Here is a 21,534-nt window from a genome sequence, read left to right as displayed (position 1 = left end):
ACATCTGCAGGCCCCAAATACCATGCCACTGTAGTACAGGGCCCTCGGAGAGAAAAGCAGCATTTTGCTGTCCTAGGCAGCAGTACACACAGATAATAACATTGTCTCCTAGAATTTTCAGAATCCCTTTGCCTAGATAGTCCATGCACTATTTGTCATCCTCACCATATTCTTATAATGCAAGGGGGGGTGGCAGATATGAAGAACTGTGGGACAGAAAGTCCATATTTGATTAAAGCAGGGTTCCCAGAAATGGACTCCCACTTGCCTTTTCAAGCTCAGAAAGAGTTGGCCAGGAGACCTCCTGGGCACGGAGGCTGGCCAGGACTCCCAGAGCCTAATGCCATGGCCTGACTCATGACTTTTCCTCTGGGCGGGTGAGCCCTTCCAAAGGGAAACCAGGCAACGTAGAGAGCAGTGCAACCTCGGGACAACTGCTCTCACACTAAGGTTCCCGCGTCCCCTCTGAGACCCAACTCCATGGCCAACTTGGTGCAACGCAGTAGGGCGGGGACCCTCCCACTGGGGGACATTGCTCTCGGCCACCCTGCTCCTGGGCTGGCCTCGGCCTCAGCCTGACATGCCATCTCCTTTCCTCCTTCCACCAATCGATCTTCTATCTCCCACTTGCACCCACTTTGTTCTCTGCTCTTTGCCACAGGTCAAGTTTCTGTCCACCCGTGGGTATCTGTCATCTTTTCTTTTCAACAATATGTACAGCTCAGTGCTGTGAACTGAACACGGAGCCCAGCAACAGAAAGCAGAGTGATAAAGACATTCCTCTTTCATTTCCCCGGAGAAGGACAAGTGAATCAGAAGAAATTGAAGCAAAATAAGAGAAAAAAACAACAACTAACATTTAAATATGACAATCTTGTTATTGCAAACACAAAGGGTTAGTCAAGTGCTTTACAAATGAAATGCTGCCTTCAGGCTAAATAATATGTATCTAGGCCTTCAAGGCCCAGGGAGTTGAGACCTTCTGTGTGAGGAGGGTCGGTTCTAGAAGGGGCTGCTGATGCTCAGGGCCCACTGCTAACTGAGGCACACACCACAGTTAAGCTCCAAAATCTCTCTTATCTCACACTTACCCTGAAGGCCAAGGAAAACCTTGGAAATACTAATGTACTCCCATTAGTTTTCATTATTAATAGGTAGACATACCAACCCACAGGGTTATAATCTATATATCATGAACTCTAGCCATAACTTGTCTTAGCAAGGTTGAACATAATAAATATTCTTTAAATCATTTTAGAACAATGATTATTCTTCCTGGAAATACTCAAAATATACCTCACCAAACTGTCATGTCACCTCCTCTCACCCGGGGAAGTTCCAGCCCAGCTCTGTTTTGTCCTTGATCTCCCGATTCCTATAGGCCTCAGTCCTATACTCTGTCCTAGAATTCAGTCTATTTTTAAGGCACATGTGAAAGTTCACCAATGAGTAAAACATTCTATACAGAAAAAAACAACTGTACTTTTCTATCTCATTTACAAAGGCCACGTTGAGTCTGGTTACCAACCAAAAGGAGATTATATTTCACGCTCCCATTAAATAAATCCATCAAGACTGTATCTCGGATTAGCATGGCTTCAGGATTTGGGCAATATTAGGTCCCTTCATGTCCTGGCTACAGAAGGTAGATCTGAGAAATTGAAAGGGGGAAAAAATGATATTAATAGGAATCCAAGGGAAAAAGACATGGGTAGATCTTTGAATGAATAAGTATTATTTTGTAAACATTTTTGCACAGATAGTATTCATTTCTCAAATAACGTTTCTTTATTTTAATTGCAAAATTTTAAGATGTACACATTTTTATACTCGTTGCAAATTTCAAATTATACGTGGGTATAATTTCAAATTCCACTTATGAAATTTAAACGAAGTTTGAAAATGCAAAGGGAAAAGTAATACTTACTCACGTCCATATTTCCCAGATATATCTACCACCATGCCTGCTCCCAACTTATTCCGGGAACGCCTAAATGAATGTTCCTTCCAGATGAACTCAATACTTGTGATGTTGCCAACATTAACTTCTGCATCAATTAATTTTGTATAGGTCATGCCGGGCTTAAGTGTTCCACTGTCAAGAGAGAAATAAGACTCATTCTCTTGCACTGGGAATTCAATCTCGCAGTGAAAGGCATCCGCATGTGTACCATGGAAGAGGAAGTTGCATTTTATAAGTCATTTGAAATTTTCACAAGTGAAAACAAATGCCGGTCTGTATAACATTAAAGGGACTGGGTAGCAGGATAACTCTCTCTCTCTTGCTGGCACTCCTGACAACTTTTCCCCACACACCTTATTGTCTGTGTCTGCGTTTTCATTTCCTCACACTGTCTGCTGGTAGCTTGAAGTAAAAAGACAAGTCACATAAAACATGGCAGCCTGTGGTATCAGAGGAAAAGGCGACACGGAGCTGCTCACCCAGCCAGTGAAACCGGGGCCCAGCACCATGTTCCCTGCCGGGCCTCGGCCTTGCCTACCTGGCCACCCCAAACTCCTCCGTCTTCCCAGTCGTCCCCCCGACACGGAGAAAGATGCTGCCCTGAGTGACATTGTTTCCATCGAGTGTGACAGACAATTTGTGCCTCCAACCTTGAAAGAGCAAGAGAGAGAATGAAGGGTTAAAACTATGCAAAAAGCATGCCATCCTGGCGTTTTCATGTAAATGAAACTTTGTAATGTTCAGGGTTAGAGTGGTACAAGGCTGCTCATGTTCATGAGAAAGAATACAACTTTAGATTGCTTGAGTGAATTTGGTGAAAAATGACATTCAAAAACAAAACAAAATAAGACAAAATCAATGAACAGAAAAAGAAAAATGGCCTTTTAGAGAAATAAAAAAGGGTACAGAATGTGAACAGAAAATCCACAGGAGAGGAAACTTGGTCAATAACTTGTAAGAAGATGCTCCATCTTACTGGTTGTCAGGGATGTGCTAATTAAAACAATGTGCACTTTCATACGGAGCAGATCTGCAAAAACGAAAACAACTGGCAGACCCAAGGACCAGGGGGGACATTGAGTGGGGATTCTCATTTGCTTCTGATGAGACTATCAATTCCACAGATAAGCGAGAGCATGTCTCTTTTCTTGTGCTAAAACATCAGAAAATGGCACATCGCCCACTCAGCCAGAATCACCGAGACTCATTTCCTGCACCCCTCAAATCCACTCTCCCCGCTCCTTTTTGCTGCCACCTCCTAACCATCTCTGTACTCTCTCCGCATCTCTCTACACTTCTGCCTGGATTCCTGTAACAACTGTCCTTTTTGTCCCCGCGTCCTACCCCCCAGCTTTGTTGGGGTAATACTTACAGATTACACTGGGATTTAAAGCACATAAGATGATTTGCTAGACTACAGATATTGTGGAATGATGAGCACAATACAGTTAGTTCACACATCCATCCCCTCCGTGGGGAGTCAACCCTGTCCTAACAGGTCGCCCTGCCTCCACCTTGTCCCCGCTGATCCCGGCAGCAACTCCTTCGACTGACTTTTTCTAAAATAAGCAAATCTGATCATCTTAATACCCTTCGGTGGCTTTCCCTGAGCCCAGAGACAGAGCCTTAAGCCCACGTGGTGCAGTTTCATTCTTTGACCCGTGTGTCTCTCAGCCTCCTCTCACACGACTCTCCTCCTGGTCTCTGTCACCCCCAGGGTCCCTCAGTGCCACCTGTGACCTCCAGGCAGTTCCTTCTCCTGCCACCGCTTTGAGGACTCAGGTTAGAAATCGCTTTCCCGCAGAAGCTCCCTGACCTGGCTATGGAAGTTCCCTCCTCTGTCTCCTAACACAAGTTTTACTGAAACTGAGATTTTTGTAGTTTTTGCACATCTTCCCCATTAGCCTAAACTCACACCGTTGTTCCTCAGGGCGTCCTCAAAGTCTGGCCCAGTGGCCACTTGTTTAGTAGACCCTCAGTAAAAACGGTCAGAGTTGAAAAGGTAAGAACCTTAAAGCTTTACAATAAAACTGAGCAGTAATACTTACGGGCAAATGGGGAAAGAGCCCCGGTGTTTAAGAAATAATACGGTCTATTAGGCTTCTTATTTTTGAGGTGAAATTTGTCAGCAAAATGACCCATCGTTGGGCAACCTTCTTCGGGACAATGGAAGCAATTTCCCTGGTGACAGAACACAAGAGGCAATCAGCAATATAATTAGAAATGTTGTCCTTCGGTAAATTCATGATGTATTATTAAACAATAATAAATCCTTAGAATTTAAATAAAGAATATGCATTTAAAAATGACTAAATTGACTAACAGGCTACCCTGCCTGTTTTCCAGAACAAAACAAAATAAGACAAAATCAATGAACAGAAAAAGAAAAATGGCCTTTTAGAGAAATTAAAAAGGGAAAGAATGTGAACAGAAAATCCACAGGAGAGAAAACTTAGTCAATAACGTGTAAGAAGATGCTCCATCTTACTGGTTGTCAGGGATGTGCTAATTAAAACAACGTGCACTTTCATACGGAGCAGATCTGCAAAAACAAAAACAACTGGCAGACCCAAGGACCGGGGGGACACTGAGTGGGGATTCTCATTTGCTTCTGATGAGACTATCAATTCACAGGCGTTGCAGACAGCGGTTTGGGAATGTCTGGTAAAGATGGAAATGCACATACACTTGGACAATCTCACTTCTCTTATGCTTCATCAAGCACCTTCCGCCAAGTCCAGCAGGAGACATGCACAGGTGGTTATTGCCGAACTGCTTTTAATAACATTAAAAACCACCCAAACACACATTAATGGGGGGGATGAATAAATAAACTGTGGCTGATTCCTACAAAATAAATATATAGCTCGATATACATCAACGTAGGTGTCAAATTTATAAAGTTTAACAACAACAACAAAAAGCAAATCCAGAAAGGTACTTAGAATATGATGCTATGTATTCTATATACTGTATATCTGATTCACTTCAAATTCTCCTTTAATGCAGGTAGTAAGGAAATATAAGCTACTTCAATTCTTTAATTATATCTGTATAAAATCTAAAGCAAAGGCCCTGGCTGGGTAGCTCGGTTGGTTAGACTGTCGTCCCAATATACCCAGGTTGCATGTTCCATCTCCGGTCAGGACACATACAGGAATCAACCAATGAATGCATACAGAAGTGGGACAACAAATCGATGTTTCTCACTCTCCCTCCCCCTCTCTTTCTAAAATAAAATTTTAAAAATCTAAAGCAAAACTAACAAGATGTTGACTTTAAAAATGCTTTGGTAGGAGTGTTTGAGTATTTTCTATTTTAGGTTTTGACGTTTCAAATTTATAAACTATGGACATTTGAGCTAGGACGACAGTAAAACACCCCATTTAAAACTTCATTTTCTATAAAGGAAAATTCTAACAAAAATAACAACGGCCTCCATTTCCTGAGTGCTGACCATGTGCCAGGCACCGTTCTAGGCACTTTCTGTGCATCCAACTCAACGAATCCTCACCAAGTCCCTTATTACTGTGATGCTCCCAGTCTCCGTTTTATACAGGTGAGGAAACTGAAGTCTGCACAGAAGTTCAACAATTTGTCCGATGTTGCACATCTGGTGGTGATGAAACAAGAATATGAACGGGGCAGCCTGATGCTGGAACCCCTCTTTATTTATTTTATTTTATTTTATTTTATTTTATTTTATTTTTATGACTGTTTGAGTTAAAATTCAATAAAACATGTCAAGGACATCGCCTCGATGTTCTCTAAGTTTGCAACCATAACTTGCATCCCTGTGGCACGGGAGGCTAAGGTTCTCCAATCGGGCAGATTGAACCCCATTATCTCTGAATACGCCGTGAGTCTGAAGGCCACCCCTATGGTAAATGCCCAGACCCTGTAGCCTCTCAGAGCAGCACCTGGGCTGGTGGGAGGGGAGGTGAGGAAAGGGAAGTTAGGGGGGAATGTCAGTGTATGGCTGCCCAGCTTTCTGAAAAGGGAAGTTCACCAGGGCACATTCAGAGTAAGGGACTGGTGAGGAAACAGGCTGAGGCATCCACTCCCCTTGCTCTGTAACAGGAGGGCAAGGCTTATTCCTCCCCAACCTTGCCCTCACTCACAAAGTGCTACTCCTCACAAGTGGAAGCCCTGTGATGTTTCTCTACCCCAGGGGTCCTCAAACTACAGCCCGAGGGCCACATGCAAATACAAATATTGTATTTGTTCCTGTTTTGTTTTTTTACTTCAAAATAAGATATGTGCAGTGTGCATAGGAATTTGTTCATAGTTTTTTTTAAACTATAGTCTGGCCCTCCAACGGTCTGAGGGACAGTGAACTGGCCCAGGACCCCTGCTCTACCCTGATCAAACAGTGGTCTCCAAACACAAGAGGGAACCTCTTTCCACTTCCCACTACACAACAGATTTCTTCCTCCTTTTCATAGCGACTACCAAGTGAAAAAAATGCTCCGCTCAGATCTGGCACCACGTGCTGTACGTTTCAAGTAATATCGGATTTGGTGTTGGTCACGTATTGATCTGTGTGGAGTTTCTGTGAGCCATCTATGCCCTCGTTCTGCTCGGTATAAATAATTAAATTTTAATAAAATAACTTTAATGTTCCCAGTGAATAGAAACACTTTTGGTTGTTGCTATTGATTGGTTCAGCTTTCTTGGGGCATCTTTGAAGATGACATTTAAAATATATACATAGAAAAATGTTTGCCCTGGACTTACCCTAGCATCTAATTACTGCATAACAAATAGCCCAAAAGAGCAAAATTGGATAGAACGTTCAGAAGAGCTGAAACAACCAGAATACAAATAGCTGGTTTACTTATTTGAGCCCTTCAGCAACCTCTGCTGCTGTTCAGTATTCAGCACAGAAAGAATCAACTATTTCCCAAAGTGGCAGGTGCATTTTTTTTTTTAACCACAAACTCAAAGCCCTAATTTTTAGTTGGCTGATCATGCTTCAACAAATGACTGGCTAATTAAATTGCACTGCAAAATGCCTTACTTACCACTTTAAAAGACTCGTAGGACCTACAAGGATAAGCAATAAACGCGTGGGGGTTGAGAATGCTTTCTGCATAAAAGCGATGACTTCGGGCATGGTTGCAATCAAAGAAGGAAGCCATTTCTGCGAAAACAATATCCCATGAACTGAGAGCAATGAACGGATTAACTGATAACTGAGATTATGAACCATTTCTTAGAAAAGTAACTTTAAATGACAGTTTCTTGACTCAGGTCTGGACAGCTGGACCATGTGTGTGTGCTTGGATGCTGCTCAAGGTTGATCAGTATTACCAAGCATTTTCTTTGTGCCAAAGAATTCTTTGTGTGAATCTAAAAGGACAGTCAAGCAGGGCAGATAAACAAATGCAAATGTAGATGACTCAGTGCTCTGACACTAATGTCCTCCTAGCTTCCCGGATCTCTGACATAAGCACTTAGAGCTTTGAGCATCGCCTTAGACCAAGTAATTTTGACTCCCTGACTGTAGGAAGGACCGAACTCCCTCCTATTCAAACACAGCACAGCCAGCACTGTTAACCATTGCCCACCTTCAGGGGAGCTTCAAGGTGTGGCAGGTGGGAGGTGCTATAAAAGATGCTAAAGACAGATTCGCATTGTCATTGTCAGGCATAACGTTACTGCCGCCAATATTTGGGATTATTGCCATAATCAATAAGATAGATCTCCATACATCTGTGCATTCTGAAGTTCTCATAGCATCCTAGTCATCTGTCTTCTTTACCTTCCTTAACACTTTTACTCTGTGGCAATGGACCATTATTCCTATGACCTACACAACTTGGTTGCTGCCCCAGGCCCTTTGCACTTGCTACCCCTCCCCTTAGCCTGGAATGCCTTTCCCCCAGGTATCCACGTGGCTAACTCCTTCACGTAATCTTTCTGGGAAGAACTCCCTGGCCACCTTATCAAAAATCTCCTTTCCCCACCTCACCCCTACGGTCAGCAACACATCATATTCCCGTTCCATGCTTGATGTTGTCTTCTTAGCACGTATTCTATTACTGCTTTTCTAGCAAATTAGAATATTGGCTTCACCAGAAAGATTTTTGTCTTTTGTATTCCGTCCTACACTGCTGTTCCTAGGACAACGCCTGGCTCAGAGTAAGATCCAATACCGCTGTACTGAATGAATGGACCCTCCTGGTGTATGCTGAGTGGCTACAATGGGCTGGACATGCTGCCGGGGACTGTGGGTACAGAGGCAACCAGGACAGGATGCTGACCTGCGGGTCTCACGAGTGTATGGAGATACATGTGACTATATTTTGGACTAAAATATATATATACATTTTTATTTTTGCCATTGATTTTTTAGAGAAAGTAGAAGGGAGAGGGAGAGACAGAGACAAACACCAATGTGAGAATGACACATCAATTGGCTGCCTCCCGCATGCCCACAACCAGGGCCAGAAGCCTGCAACCGAGGTACGTGCCCTTGACCAGAATCAAATCTGGGACCCTTCAGTCCTCAGGCCGATGACACTCTGTCCACTGAGCCAAACCAGCTAGTGTGGCTAAAATATATCATTATAATATAATACTTATTATATTATATTATATTAATTATATTTATTATATACAAAAGGATGTGGATCTTGTCCAAGTAGGGAGCTGAGTGAATGTGTAACAGCAGCCTTCATATTTCACAAGTACTTACCTTCCTTGTAAGCATTGAAATCAAATTTTAATAGAGGTGTAATTAAGTCTTCACATCCTGGCATATGTTTCCCTCCATTTGGGTAAAAGTCCAGGTGCCCACAAGCGTTGATTGTGCCGGCCCCTGAAATAGATATTAGAAGTAGGAGGAATGCTTTTCAAATTCTCCTCTTTGCTTCAGTGTAGCTCTGTTTGTGTTAAAAAAAAAAAAACTTTTACCAAACTCGAAGAGGAAGCGAGCTGCATTGGTGTGAATGACGTCGACAAAGCCGGCGTCCGAGGGGTCCAGCCTGACCTCGTTGGGGGTGTCGTGGAAACACGGCCCGGCAGGGTCCAGACCTAGGAAGCAGGTGCCTATTACACGGAGTCCCGTTCTGCTCAGGAGGGCCTACTCAGGAGCGCTTCTGGCACCCCACTGGGTGTTCAGATACTCGATTTTGTGCATAAAAATAACAGGTGAACACAGGCAAGGCCCAGCGGCAGGGCAGGCTTACCAGTTATTCTCCCGAGGCCTGGCGTCCGGGCCCCAGCCTCCCCGGCCAGGTGAGCTCCCAGGCTGTGGCCAATCAAGTGCACTTTAGAAGGGGGGTATCCAAATTGTTTCTGATGGGATGTTAAAAAGGAAAACAGAACAGACATTTTGAAAAGAGCCAGTAGAATGGCTTAACTCTGCTTAAAGTGGGAAAGGGGCTGGCACCCCCCACCCCAATCACATGCAGGATGGGGTCTGGCAAGGTGACAGCGACACCCACGCCCACCTCTGTGCTCATCTGGCTGAAGGAGAGCACACCAGGCAGGCCTGGAGGAAGCCTCTGCCAAGCCCCTGCCCTGTGCCGAGGGGCCACATGGGTACAGGAGAATGCCCAGGGGCAACCGCTGTGCTTCCAGCCCATGCCATCCCTCCCGAGGCCCGACCCTTCCCGCAGGGCCCCAACACCGGTCAAAGGCAGCTCCTGCCCTCACTGCTATCCACCCGTGTCCACCGCGCCCTGCCTGTTTCCTCCAGTTTAAGGCAACTCTAGCGAATGTCTGGGAAGACTTGGGACCTAGAGAGCCCATAGCTCAGACACCAGGACCAGTGAGAAAGTTCCCAAAAACTTAGGACCGGTTTTCCTCTGAGAAGGAGATTAGTCTGATTTCATTCTTTGTATAGAAAGACCCGCTCTAAGTGCCTCCTTAACATCTACTCTCCCCTGACAGAGTGGGGGCAGAGAGAGATTTGTGGGGGCAGAGGGAGACTTGTGGGGGCAGAGAGAGACTTGTGGGGGCAGAGGGAGACGTGTGGGGGCAGAGGGAGACGTATGGGGGGCAGAGGGAGATGTGGGGGGGGGCAGAGAGAGATTTGTGGGGGCAGAGGGAGACTTGTGGGGGCAGAGAGAGACTTGTGGAGCAGAGGGAAACATGTGGGGGGCAGAGGGGACGTGTGGGGGCAGAGAGAGACTTGTGGGGGGCAGAGGTGAGTATTGGCTCCCGATTCTGCTTGAGGCTGTTTCCTATCTGTGCTCAGTGTTCCCACATCACCTTCCCGGCCGCCCACCTGAGTTAGCTGCTGATCACATCCCTCTTCGTCCCCCTGCCTTGCACTTCCTCACAGCCCCGCCTGCACTCCGTGAGCAGACACTGTCCCGCTCACCATGAACCTGCAGTGCCCAGAACAGGGCCCGGCTCACAGCAAGCGCAGATAAAACACTTGTTGAATAATGAGTGAACCCTCCTCAAGAATCTGAAAGGGTCATAAATCTTTAGATTTGCCGAAACCGGTTTGGCTCAGTGGATAGAGCGTCAGCCTGCGGACTGAAAGGTCCCGGGTTCGATTCCGGTCAAGGGCATGTACCTGGGTTGCGGGCACATCCCCAATAGGAGATGTGCAGGAGGCAGCTGGTCGATGTTTCTCTCTCATCGATGTTTCTAACTCTCTATCTCTCTCCCTTCCTCTCTGTAAAAAATCAATAAAATATATTTAAAAAAAAAAAAAAAAAAATCTTTAGATTTACCTCCCTGCAGTTTGTAGTGGGACATTACTTTCTATAATGATAGAGCACTTGGACATTTGTAAGTGTCTCTGGGTATATCCCTTATAAATAGCAACGTCTATTTTATTCTTTTAGAAAATGTTTAGGTTAAAGAATTATGGCTGGACTGGCCTACAGATCTGATTCACTGCATAGGACCAATTTCTAAACAGAATTCTTAAGATGGAAATGGTTAATAATCATTCAGGATAGGTTTACAGTGTGATGAAAACTAACAAAGATGGTCCTACAGGCAGATCAAGGTAGTGACCTTGAGCGAGGGGAAGGTCGGGAAGCCTTTGGTGAGGAGCCTGTGAAGGAACACTGCCACCACGTGGCGCTTTGTGTAACCACAGGCGCTTTCCCAAGAAGTAACTGCTTTCCTGGCCACCACACAGGAGTGCTTACTGTTTCACATGTTCAGTACTTGTGCAAGCTAATGAAAAGAACGGAAAAGCGCCACGAATTCTTGGTGATGCAAAAGCAATTCAATATACTTTTAAAATAATAACTCTCTTTACCATGAGAACATCAATGAAATAAGCCACCTCGGCTCCGGCAACACGAAGATTGTTGACGGCGTGGATGTATTCCAGCGATCCGTTAATCCAGTCTACGTTAATGCAGTTCACATCTTCTGCTTTTAGCAACACCTGGGACAACGATTTAGTGTAAGTATTAAAGGAATGAGAGTGAAAGAAAACCAACTGATTCCATAATAAGCAATGACACTAGCAGGGCCTACTACATGCTAGATACTGTCCTAACCCTTTTACGTGTAGGAACTTATTTAATCCTCACTTACAGATAAGGAAACTGAGGCACAGGTAGGCTAATTAACTTGCCCATGATCACAGAGCCAGTAGGTAGAACCAGGATATGAATTCAGACAGCCCGATGCTAACACACTCTATCACTTATAAATAATTCATCACTTGCTATGCTAGCAGTGTATTCATCTTGAGTATACCATTAAGAGGGGAAAATTAATCTCTTGAAGTGAACTTAGAAATTTTTTCCCTTCATTAAATAAGAAATGGATCATGCCATTAGTTTATTTTCAAAAGATGAGAATTTACCAAAGAATAATTTTTAAAATAGGCCCCCATTATAATCTATGCAATTCATGATAAGTGAGAAAAAGTGGGAAATGGGTAAGGCATGTCAGGCCTTGGGACATGGACCACGTGAGTAAGGAACGAAGGAGTCCATGAATATGCATTAATGCCACACAAGGTACATTCGCCTTAAATGTAAGCGTTCCCGCTAAAAAGCGTGTTCCCGTCATACATTGCACATGGCCTGCTGCCATTTTCCGTCTGACTTCCACCCAGGTATGTTGATGCGGGTCATCCTGTCTGTTCTGAAGTGTGAGGCATGGATAGTTCGATGGTTAACCGCACTGATCTCCTGTTTCGAGTGAAGAGAGATTAAGATGAAACAATCATTCCATTTTAAATATTTAGATTCTAAATCTGCTCAAAAGACTTCCACTACAATTAATTTAAATATATATAAATATATAAATATAAATATATACATACATACATATATATATGTATATATATATTGATTTCAGAGAGGAAGGGAGAGAAATAGAAACATCAATGATGAAAGTGAATCATTTATTGGCTGCCTCCTGCATGCCCCCCATTGGGGATCGAGCCCACAACCCTGGCATGTGCCCTGACCGGGAATTGAACTGTGACCTCCAACCACTGAGCCACGCCAGCAGGCTAAATTTAATTTTTATCAACCTTCTTTAGTACACTTTTACCAAAGAAATAGTTACTGATACATACTGGGAAAGGGCTAAGAAACTATTCATGCGTGATGAAATGCAATACGTAAATATAATCATGAGGAAGAGAAATAAACATGTTTGGGTTTAAAGCAATGTTTGTAAGACAAGGTTGGGCCGGTTTCCATCAGAATTTCAGCAAGCCTTACTTTGGTACAGCACTTCTCACTGACCGTCAATGTAATTCATGGGAATTGTCTTATTTGAGACTTGGAAGCAAGCTACCTGGTAGCAAAATAGACTATCCACCCCACTTTCTTTCTTTTTTTAAAATATATTTTATTGATTTTTTACAGAGAGGAAGGGAGAGGGACAGAGAGCCAGAAACATCGATGCGAGAGAAACATCGATCAGCTGCCGCCTGCACACCCCCGACTGGGGATGTGCCCGCAACCAAGGTACATGCCCTTGGCCGGAATCGAACCCGGGACCCCTCAGTCCACAGGCCAACGCTCCATCCACTGAGCCAAACCAGTCAGGGCCCACCCCACTTTCTGAGTGAGGAATAGAAGTTAGAATCTTACCACGTAAAAGGCAACAGCATACTGAAGATAATTTTATGTGATTACATTAAATATTATTTTGTATTTCTTATATTTTGTTGCATTGGTTTTATAACCAAACTCTCAAAGATTTTAGAATATGATGAATTTAAGTGATTTTGTTATTAAGAGGATTAAGAGACCCAAGTACAAGCAATTCTATTAAGACAAAAATGAATTATCAGCAGATAGCAAGTCTGACAGTAGTGAATCCTACGACTGGAAAGCCACACATTCAGATACTTATGAAATCTAAACAAAGAGCCCATTGCGACCTGCCTGAGTTAGCAGTGACATGCCACTAATCGTACACCTCGCTGGCTAAAGAATCAGCAGTTGGTTTACATAGTAATTTCAATAGAGCTGACACTCGGATCTGTCTGTGTGGCAGGAACTGTTCTTGGTGCTTTACAGAGCAGCTCATTTAACTTCATGGCACAGTGAGGTGGGTACAGATTTTACGGATCAGGAAGGGGCACAATGACAGGTCAGCTCACTTGCCCAGAAGTACTGTCTGTAGCCAATGAGTCCTGAGCGGGGGTCAGACCCACGTGGTCTTTCTCTGAAGTCATGAGCTTAACCGCTGGCTTCTCAAGTTATGATCTGAACATCGTGTTCTCCCCTGACAGGGCCCAGACCAGATGCGGCATTGGCTGAGGCAGGAAATAAAATCAGTTGTATTCAGGCTTTATGGGAGCACTTACCTGCTAAGTCCTGGAACCCAGGGGCAAAAACATTTGTCCGTCTATGCATCTAAAAGCATCCAGATGTTCATTCCAACTCCAGCTGGAGCCCCCTAAACACCTACTATACTCCTGTTTCTACAGGGAGGAATTGGGTAGAAAAGATTTGCTTAGGCTGTCCCCGTCAAGAGAATAGTTTGAGGAAGGGGGACCCCAAGCAAGTCTCAAAGTGGCAATTGGACAAATACTGTGGGATCTGAGCATCCTCTGTTGTCACAAGGAGCCACGGAGGAATTTAATAGAGTAGAAAAGGTAGAAAAAACACTTTGTTCACTCTTCATTCCATCTGGCACACCCCTGAAAATGGCATACTAACCTAGAAAATGGGAAATGCCAAACATCGCGGGATCAAAAGAAGGCATCTGGGATTCCGATGCCACAAGGACCCATGTGGAGCTGGGTGCTCGGGCCTTTTCCCATCATTCTTATCCTGGAGGAGTCATGGAGCCCAGTAGGTACGAGATCAACTCATTCTACACCTGCTGACTACTTCACAGGTCATCTCATTTCCTGCATGTCAGGAACAGTCACCACTTAGGTATGTTCCAACCTTGACAATGGCTACAGGCACAGAAACTGGCAGACTTCTGCAAAATGTGCATCACCCCTCCCGTCGGCGTGAGCCACTCTAGGCTAAAGAGTCATGGATTCATGGGGGAAGTGGGTCATTTAATTCTTGCAGAAACGTAGCTGTGAAGATCTGTGAGTCTTAGAAACCTAGGTCATCGCACCAGGTCTCCCCTGACAATTCCTCCCTCGGGCAAAAGAGGATGTTAAACCTTTGCGTGGCTCACTTCTACTTTCTCATAAGCAAAGGTGGCTAAATTCGTACTGTAGAGCATTTGGGTCAAGTCTAGGATAATCCTTTTTTTTGTTTAAATATAACACCTTGACTCATCCTATGCCCCAGCTGTTGCCAAAAACACTTTAACAACAAACCCTCAGGCTTCTATCCATTGCAAACTTCAGCTACAGATCTAGTGTGTCACCCAGGATTCTTCCCTAATGGAAGGGAGTGGAGAAGACCCAAGGAACGTTGTTTTTATGGCCCCTTTATTAGTAAAGTACTTGGTTTCTGATGTTCTACAAGGTTCAAGTGCATGATCACTGTGCAGAAGGATGAAGGACCGACAAGTCCTCCGAAGACTGAGGGTCAAGACCAGGAGCTACAGCTAGTCCTGAATGGACACATGTACCCTGAAACTCCTAACCTACAGAGGTACCCCAAACATTTGTATTCAACATAGATTCTCTCTACAGTTTATCTTTATTTTTTAATCTTTACCCGAGGATATTTTTTCCATTGAATTTCAGAGAGTGGAAAGGAGGTGGGGAGGCAAGAGAGAGAGAAACATCGATGTGAGAGAGACAGATCGGTTGGTTGCCTCCCACACCCTGGTCAGGGCCAGGGTTCGAACCTGCAACCCTTTGGTGCAAAGGCCAAACGATCTAACCACTGAGCTATGCTGGCCAGGGCAATTCTCTCTACATTTTAAAAATCATGGTAAAATATACATAACATAAAAGTTACTGTTTAGGCCATTTTTACATGTGCAATTCGATGGCATTATGTCAGTCCCACTGTTGTGCAACAGTGACCACCGTCCCTCTCGGAACTTTCCCATCATCCCAGAGCTCAGGTCACAGATCACAATCTGTGTTGCAATAAAGGTATTTGTTTACATACCCCGTTTCCCCTAATATAATGCCTTTAAGACAGTGTCCCGCTTATTCAGTTTAACACGTACTAGGTACTGTGGCTTGATCACACTCTTACGTGTGGAAGGCTCTCAATTAATATATTAACTGGACAAGAGGGGACAAATGTAATCCTTTCAACAATCAAGATTTTAAAATACATATATTAAAACAAATTTTTAAATGGACAAAACACCAAATTTACCTTCTGTGAAACAACATGTGCAGCGCAATTTTCATATTTAAACACTAGGACAAATCGTATGAGAAAAAAATCTGGCTCACAATTGTAAAAAAGAAATACTTGCCTTAAAATCAATCTTTTATACAATATAGAAATGATGAATTATAGAACTGTACACCTTAAACCTATGTAATTTTTTTATTGTTGACACTATTTCAGGTGCCCTCCTATACCCCCCTTTGCCCACCTCCACCCAGCCCCTGCCACCCCACCCCTGGCCTTCACCACTCTGTTGTCTGTGTCCATGGGTTATGTATATACATGTTCCTTGGCTAACCCCTTCACCTTTTAGCCAGCCACCCCACCCTCTCCCCTCTCATCATGTGTCTATGCCTCTGGTTCTATTTTGTTCACCAGTTTATTTTGTTCATTGGATTCCACATTTGAGTGAGATCATGGGATACTTACCTTTCTCTGACTGGCTTATTTTGCTTAGCAAAATACTCTCCAGGTCCATCCATGCTGTCTCAAAGGGTCAGAGTTCCTTCCTTTTTACAGTGTGGTATTCCATGGTATAAATGTACCACAGGCTTTTTTATCCACTCATCTACTGATGGGCACTTGGCCTGTTTCTATATCTTGGCTATTGTAAATAATGCTACCATGGACACAGGGTGCATAAACCTATAAACTTTTTTTAACCAATGTAACCCCAATAAATTCAATAAAAAAGAAACCAACAGTTTCTGCTAGAATGAGTTACCGCATCTGTCTTCTGTGTCTATTGCTACAGCTCCTATTTTAGAATAATCTGTTGGAAGGCAGGAGCCAGCTTACCTGGTAGGCTATGCGGTTGCGCCTGGTGTAGAGCAGGAAGCGAGTGTTTATCTCTTCCGGGGACCAGGGCAAACCAGCGAACTGCCTGGACAGAGTCCCGGTCCATGGTAAACCATCTCGAAAGCACCCCAGCCTTTCATAGCAGATCTCTTTTCCTGTCACAGAAAGATGGCGTGTCAATGCTGTAGGAACCAGAGAAGCCGTGTTCCCCACTCTGAAGGTTCATTGAAATTAGTCTTCAAGTTGAACAAGTCTGACTCGGGGAGCGTCTCTTCAAAAAATACCCCTCCCCCTACTTATGACCATGACCGTGGAGATTGCAATGCTGCTGATGAGAGAGTATGGGCTTTGGAATCAGAAATTCCTGGCTTTGGGCAATTAGTTAACCTTTTTTGAGTTTCACTTTCCTCCTCGGCAAAAGGGAGATAATACCACTTACCTTACAGACTCGTTATGACTAAATGAACTATAACATGGAAGCCCCTTGTGACTGGGCCTGAGACATGAAGACATAAAATGAGATACTGTGCCCTGGCTGGGTAGCTCAGTGGATTTGACCATCATCCCAATATGCCAAGGTTGTAGGTTTGATCCCCGGTCAGGACATATAAACAAGCAACCAATGAATACATAAGTAAGTGAAACAACAAATCAATGTTTCTCTCTCTCTCTCTCTCTCAAATCAAGAAATAAAAATTTAAAAAATAAAATAAAATGAGATACTGTGTCTTCCCTGAGCCCCTGCCTTTTCTTGTTGAAAGGGATCTCTTTTGTCCCCAGAGCCTAGCACCATGGCCGGCACACAGTAGGAGTCTAATGTACATTTCCTGAGAGCATAAATAAGAGCAAAGTTTCACTTAGTTTTAACCAAGTTTCTTCTTTCCAGAGCTCACTTACTCACCTAAAGTGAGAGGCTTTGGGGAAACTAAGTCCTCATTTCTGTCATTCACTGACTCAAATTTATCCCATCACTGTGACCTTCTGTTTTCATTTAATACTCAAAACAAACAACTTCATTTCATGCTGTTTTATGGAGGTAGAGTTCAATTTATTAAATTATGATTATACTTTACCATTATTTTTTCAACTTATTATTGATCATTTATTCAATTTACGGTTATTTATAATCTATTCACTTTATGGTTATTTGTTAGTATTGGTGAGAACTGTTTGAAGACTTGAATTTGAGGACTTTCTTCTATCACTTACAAAATATAAATAAGCCTTTGATTCTCAAATCCACCAGCTTTTAACTTCAAAATTTTAGGAGATTTCACATTCTGAAGAATGAGATGCCACATAAATGTAAAGAGGAGGAATAGAAAATTAAACTTACTTTTAATCAAATAAATTTTTGTACATTTTTTAAAAAATTGTACAGATAAGCAACATCCCCTGCCCACCCCCGGCCACAGCCCTCTCCCCGGAGCAGACCCCCTGAAACATATGCAGGCCCTGTGGTTCCCCCATATCTGTTCATTGTGCTGACGCAACCAAGTTGCAAGTGATCAACTTTAGTCACCCGAGATCTATTAACCTGCTGCAATAATAAAAGAGGATGTAACCCACCTAGTCCCTGGACCAGCCCAAACCAGGGCAAGAGACAGAATCCAGGCCAGTTATTTTAACTGTGAGCGTTAATATAGGGATGGTTATTAATCAGGTTTTGGAGAAATGAAGACAGCAGGGGCCTCTGTGATAGCTCAGGGGGAGCAGCTGTCTGCTCCAGGGCTGGTGGAGAAATGGCAGAGGCTAAGTTACTCAAATGTGGAAACTTGGGGCTGCTAGATGGGGAGGGGGTGCTGGTTCCCCGGAGCTGGGGTTCGGGCCCCTGAGGAGGGGTGTTAGCTCACTATTGCTGGCATCATTGAATGGCTTCGTGAGTCTGGTTCTGGGAGTATCAGAAAACTGTAAACTGGAACCAACACCTGCTACTGTAATGACTGCACTGGAGTGAAAAGCCATTGATGAAAAAATGCAGACAGGCCCAGCCGTGGCTCAGTGGTTGAGCCTGGACCTATGAGCCAGGAGGTCGCGGTTTGATTAGGGTCAGAGCACATGCCTGAGTTGCAGGCTCATTCTCCAGTGGGGGCATCCCTGAGGCGGCCAATCAATGATTCTCTCTCATCATTGATGTTTCTCTCTCTCTTTCTCTCCCTCTCCCTTCCTCTCTGAAATAAACATATACAGTGGGGCCTTGACTTACGAGTTTAATTCGTTCCGTGACTGAGCTCGTAACTCAAATTACTCGTATGTCAAATCAAAAAGTGAACGAGTGAGACACGTGATGCTGGGCTGATGTTGTGGCGTTCACTTTTACGTTTGCTGCGCCAACTAGCGGTGGGGTATCTGAAGCTGGCTCGTAACCCGAATTTTAGCTCGCAACTCAAAGCAAAAAATCGGCCGAGAGACGGCTCATATCTCGAAAAACTCGTTAGTCGGGACACTCATAAGTCAAGGCCCCACTGTATTTAAAAAAAGAAAAGAAAAAAACGCAGACAGGATCCGGGAGCAAACAGGAGGGAACCCTCCCCCTCTCCCTCCTGGTCCGTCAGCGCCCCCCCAGGGTCCTTACTGACAATGCCTCTGAGGGCGTGTGCTAGCAAAGCAGGGCCTCAACTCCTCCTGCTGTACAATCAATAACAGTTTTCGGCTCACCTTTGGCTTCCGCTGTAAACTTAGTCACCTTCTATTCTGTGATCCGTGCCTGGCATTCCTTATAACCTGACTCCCTACCTTTGCAACATGAACTTTAAAGCGCGCCACCCCTCCCTCTGGTCTCCCTTTCACCTTCCCAGCTTGTCAGCTGCATTTCCGCATTCATGCTGTCAACATTGATAACATTCAGACTTTGTTCTGTCATCATAATTAGGTCTTCCATGTTCTGTCTGTAGGCTGACTCCAAAAATCAATCAACAGAATTTATATGATTATGACTAGAAATGTAAATATTTTTCTTCCCAGAGCCAGCTAGCGTGCTATAATTACATTTCCTTCTCCGCATGTCTATTGATCAGATCCCATTCCCTTCAAAGGAGAATATTTAAATGAATTCTCCTTTCTTGTCCATGAATTGCTCAAGATCAGGGTCGTTTTCGTTTGGTCCATATGGGGACCATGCCTTTCTTGTGCCGTTTTTGGTTTTCCTGGTTTCTCTGGTCGCCTTTGTTTTCTCTTGTTGGAAGTGTAACTGTGCCTCCTTCAATATGTCCCTGGTATAGTGTGGCTCTTCCTCAATCTATCTCCTGCCTGCCATCCATCCTGTTTTTTCTCTTGAAACACACATATGTCCAGCTCTGATTTAGGGCAATGATTTCACATGTGGATTTGGCCTTCCTAATACAAGCTTCTGTTTTTCCTAGAATGTCCTGCTGCCTTTATTTTTTGCATTCCATGGCTTTACCTCCAAGTACTCAACTACATTATCCAGTCTATGGAAGAGCTTGGATTTCGAAATGAAGATTGTTGTAAATGTTGCATGTTGTCTATGCTAGTAACTTTCCAGGGTTATTGGTCACCATCCTTTTTTCCATAAGGAAATAGCGCAAAGAGGGCATAAAGTTGGAAGACAGTAGATGTGATGAAGGAGACTGATCGACACCATAGGTATTAAAGCCACTTAGGGAAAAATAACATTTTTGCTATAAAATTAATAACTTGAAATTGGACCAATAACTTAAATGGCCAATATAACAATATTGAACTAGGATGGTAAGAGCAGACAAAACCAATAACTACTACATAGTAATTACATAAGCAGTTCACAGTATAAGGGGCACAAGTTGGTGAATATTGAGTTGTATAAGAAATGCCCACAGACTGTCTTGGCCGATGTGGCTCAGTTGATTAGAACGTCATCCATGCACCCAAAGGTTGCAGGTTTTATGTCCCATCAGGGCACATTCCCAGATTGTGGGTTTGATCCCCAGTTGGGGTGTGTATGGGAGACAACCAATCGATGTTTGTGTCTCACATCAGTGTTTCTCTCTCTCTCTCTGTCTCTCTCTCTCTCTCTCTCTCTCTAACCAATGAAAAACATATCCTCAAATGACGATTTTAAAAAAATAAAGAAAAAAAGAAATGTCCACAGAATAATATTCCTTCTCAAAATCATGAAAAAATGGAAAGAAGTCAATGTGGAAGTTCTAATCAGCATTATCCCCTTCATTCATTCATTCATTCATTCATTCAACATTTACTGAGCATCTACTGTGAGTCAGGTACTGAAATTGGAAATGTGTACTTTCTCATTTTCTATTACATACCCATCAGAAAAGTGAAGACATTGGATAAGTTATTTGACCAACGCCATAAGGCTAGTAAATGGCAGAACTCAGAGCCAAGTAAAGACTATCCAGTAACTTTTACATCATTGGAAATAGATTCTTCACAACTGCTCTTCAGATTAATCCAGTATTACAAAATGGATGCATTTTCCTTAGGTAATTTTATGACAAATAAATCAAGATATAAACAGAACCCATATTTCAAAGTCCATGTCAATTACATTTTGGATGTGAATACACTCATTATTTTTAAGGGATTTATTATAAGCTATGAGTCTTACCTGTTGATGGGCCAAAGAATAAGAGTGCAGCAATCCAAATTCCAAACATCTAAGTTGATTTTTTTAAATCACACAAAAAATCTTCTTGAAGATTTTGACTTGTAAAATCCCCTCGCTATAAAAACTTCAGCAGTTTTCTTCAAAATGACACCACTCACTAAGTTCTAGGTCCAGAAGAGCAGAGCTAACTGCACCCTGAATTCTATGCCCTGCAAAGTGAATGTGCTGTAGCCGATGCCTCGCTTCACATTAAGCCATAATTAGTGGGGTGTGTCTTGCATTGTGCGGCTGGTAATTAAAACTTCTGAGGTTTTTCTGTTTCATCATTAGTAATATTTTGGGTAGGCACAGACTGAGTCACTCTTAAAAGTTATTTTAAGGCTTTAGGATGCTACACAACAAACATTTAAGAGGTAAAAATGTTCCAAATCAGGATTATACACGTCGAGCAAATTTCCCCTAACTCATTTCTGAGTGCAAAGGTATAC

The 21,534-nt window shown here is 43.4% G+C and overlaps 1 protein-coding gene across 1 annotated transcript; it reads right to left on the bottom strand.

Moving 5' to 3' along the window:
• Positions 1 to 939: 939 nt before the first annotated feature.
• On the bottom strand, positions 940 to 21,241 carry PNLIPRP3 (pancreatic lipase related protein 3). Its single transcript, XM_006088156.3, has 12 exons — positions 21,047 to 21,241; positions 16,480 to 16,634; positions 11,965 to 12,084; positions 11,196 to 11,327; positions 9,157 to 9,265; positions 8,882 to 9,001; positions 8,664 to 8,786; positions 6,988 to 7,106; positions 4,012 to 4,144; positions 2,502 to 2,613; positions 1,928 to 2,095; positions 940 to 1,651 (listed from the first exon to the last, which is right to left on the bottom strand). The coding sequence occupies exons 1-12, from the start codon at positions 21,093 to 21,095 to the stop codon at positions 1,588 to 1,590; spliced, it is 1,404 nt and encodes a 467-aa protein (XP_006088218.1). The 5' UTR covers positions 21,096 to 21,241; the 3' UTR covers positions 940 to 1,587.
• Between the last annotated feature and the right edge of the window lie 293 nt (positions 21,242 to 21,534).

Source organism: Myotis lucifugus, unplaced genomic scaffold, assembly GCF_000147115.1.
Source record: "Myotis lucifugus unplaced genomic scaffold, Myoluc2.0 scaffold_44, whole genome shotgun sequence".
Taxonomy (NCBI): Eukaryota; Metazoa; Chordata; class Mammalia; order Chiroptera; family Vespertilionidae; genus Myotis; species Myotis lucifugus.
The sequence above is the reverse complement of the archived record's forward strand: the minus strand, read 5'-3'. Positions and strand labels throughout refer to the sequence as shown.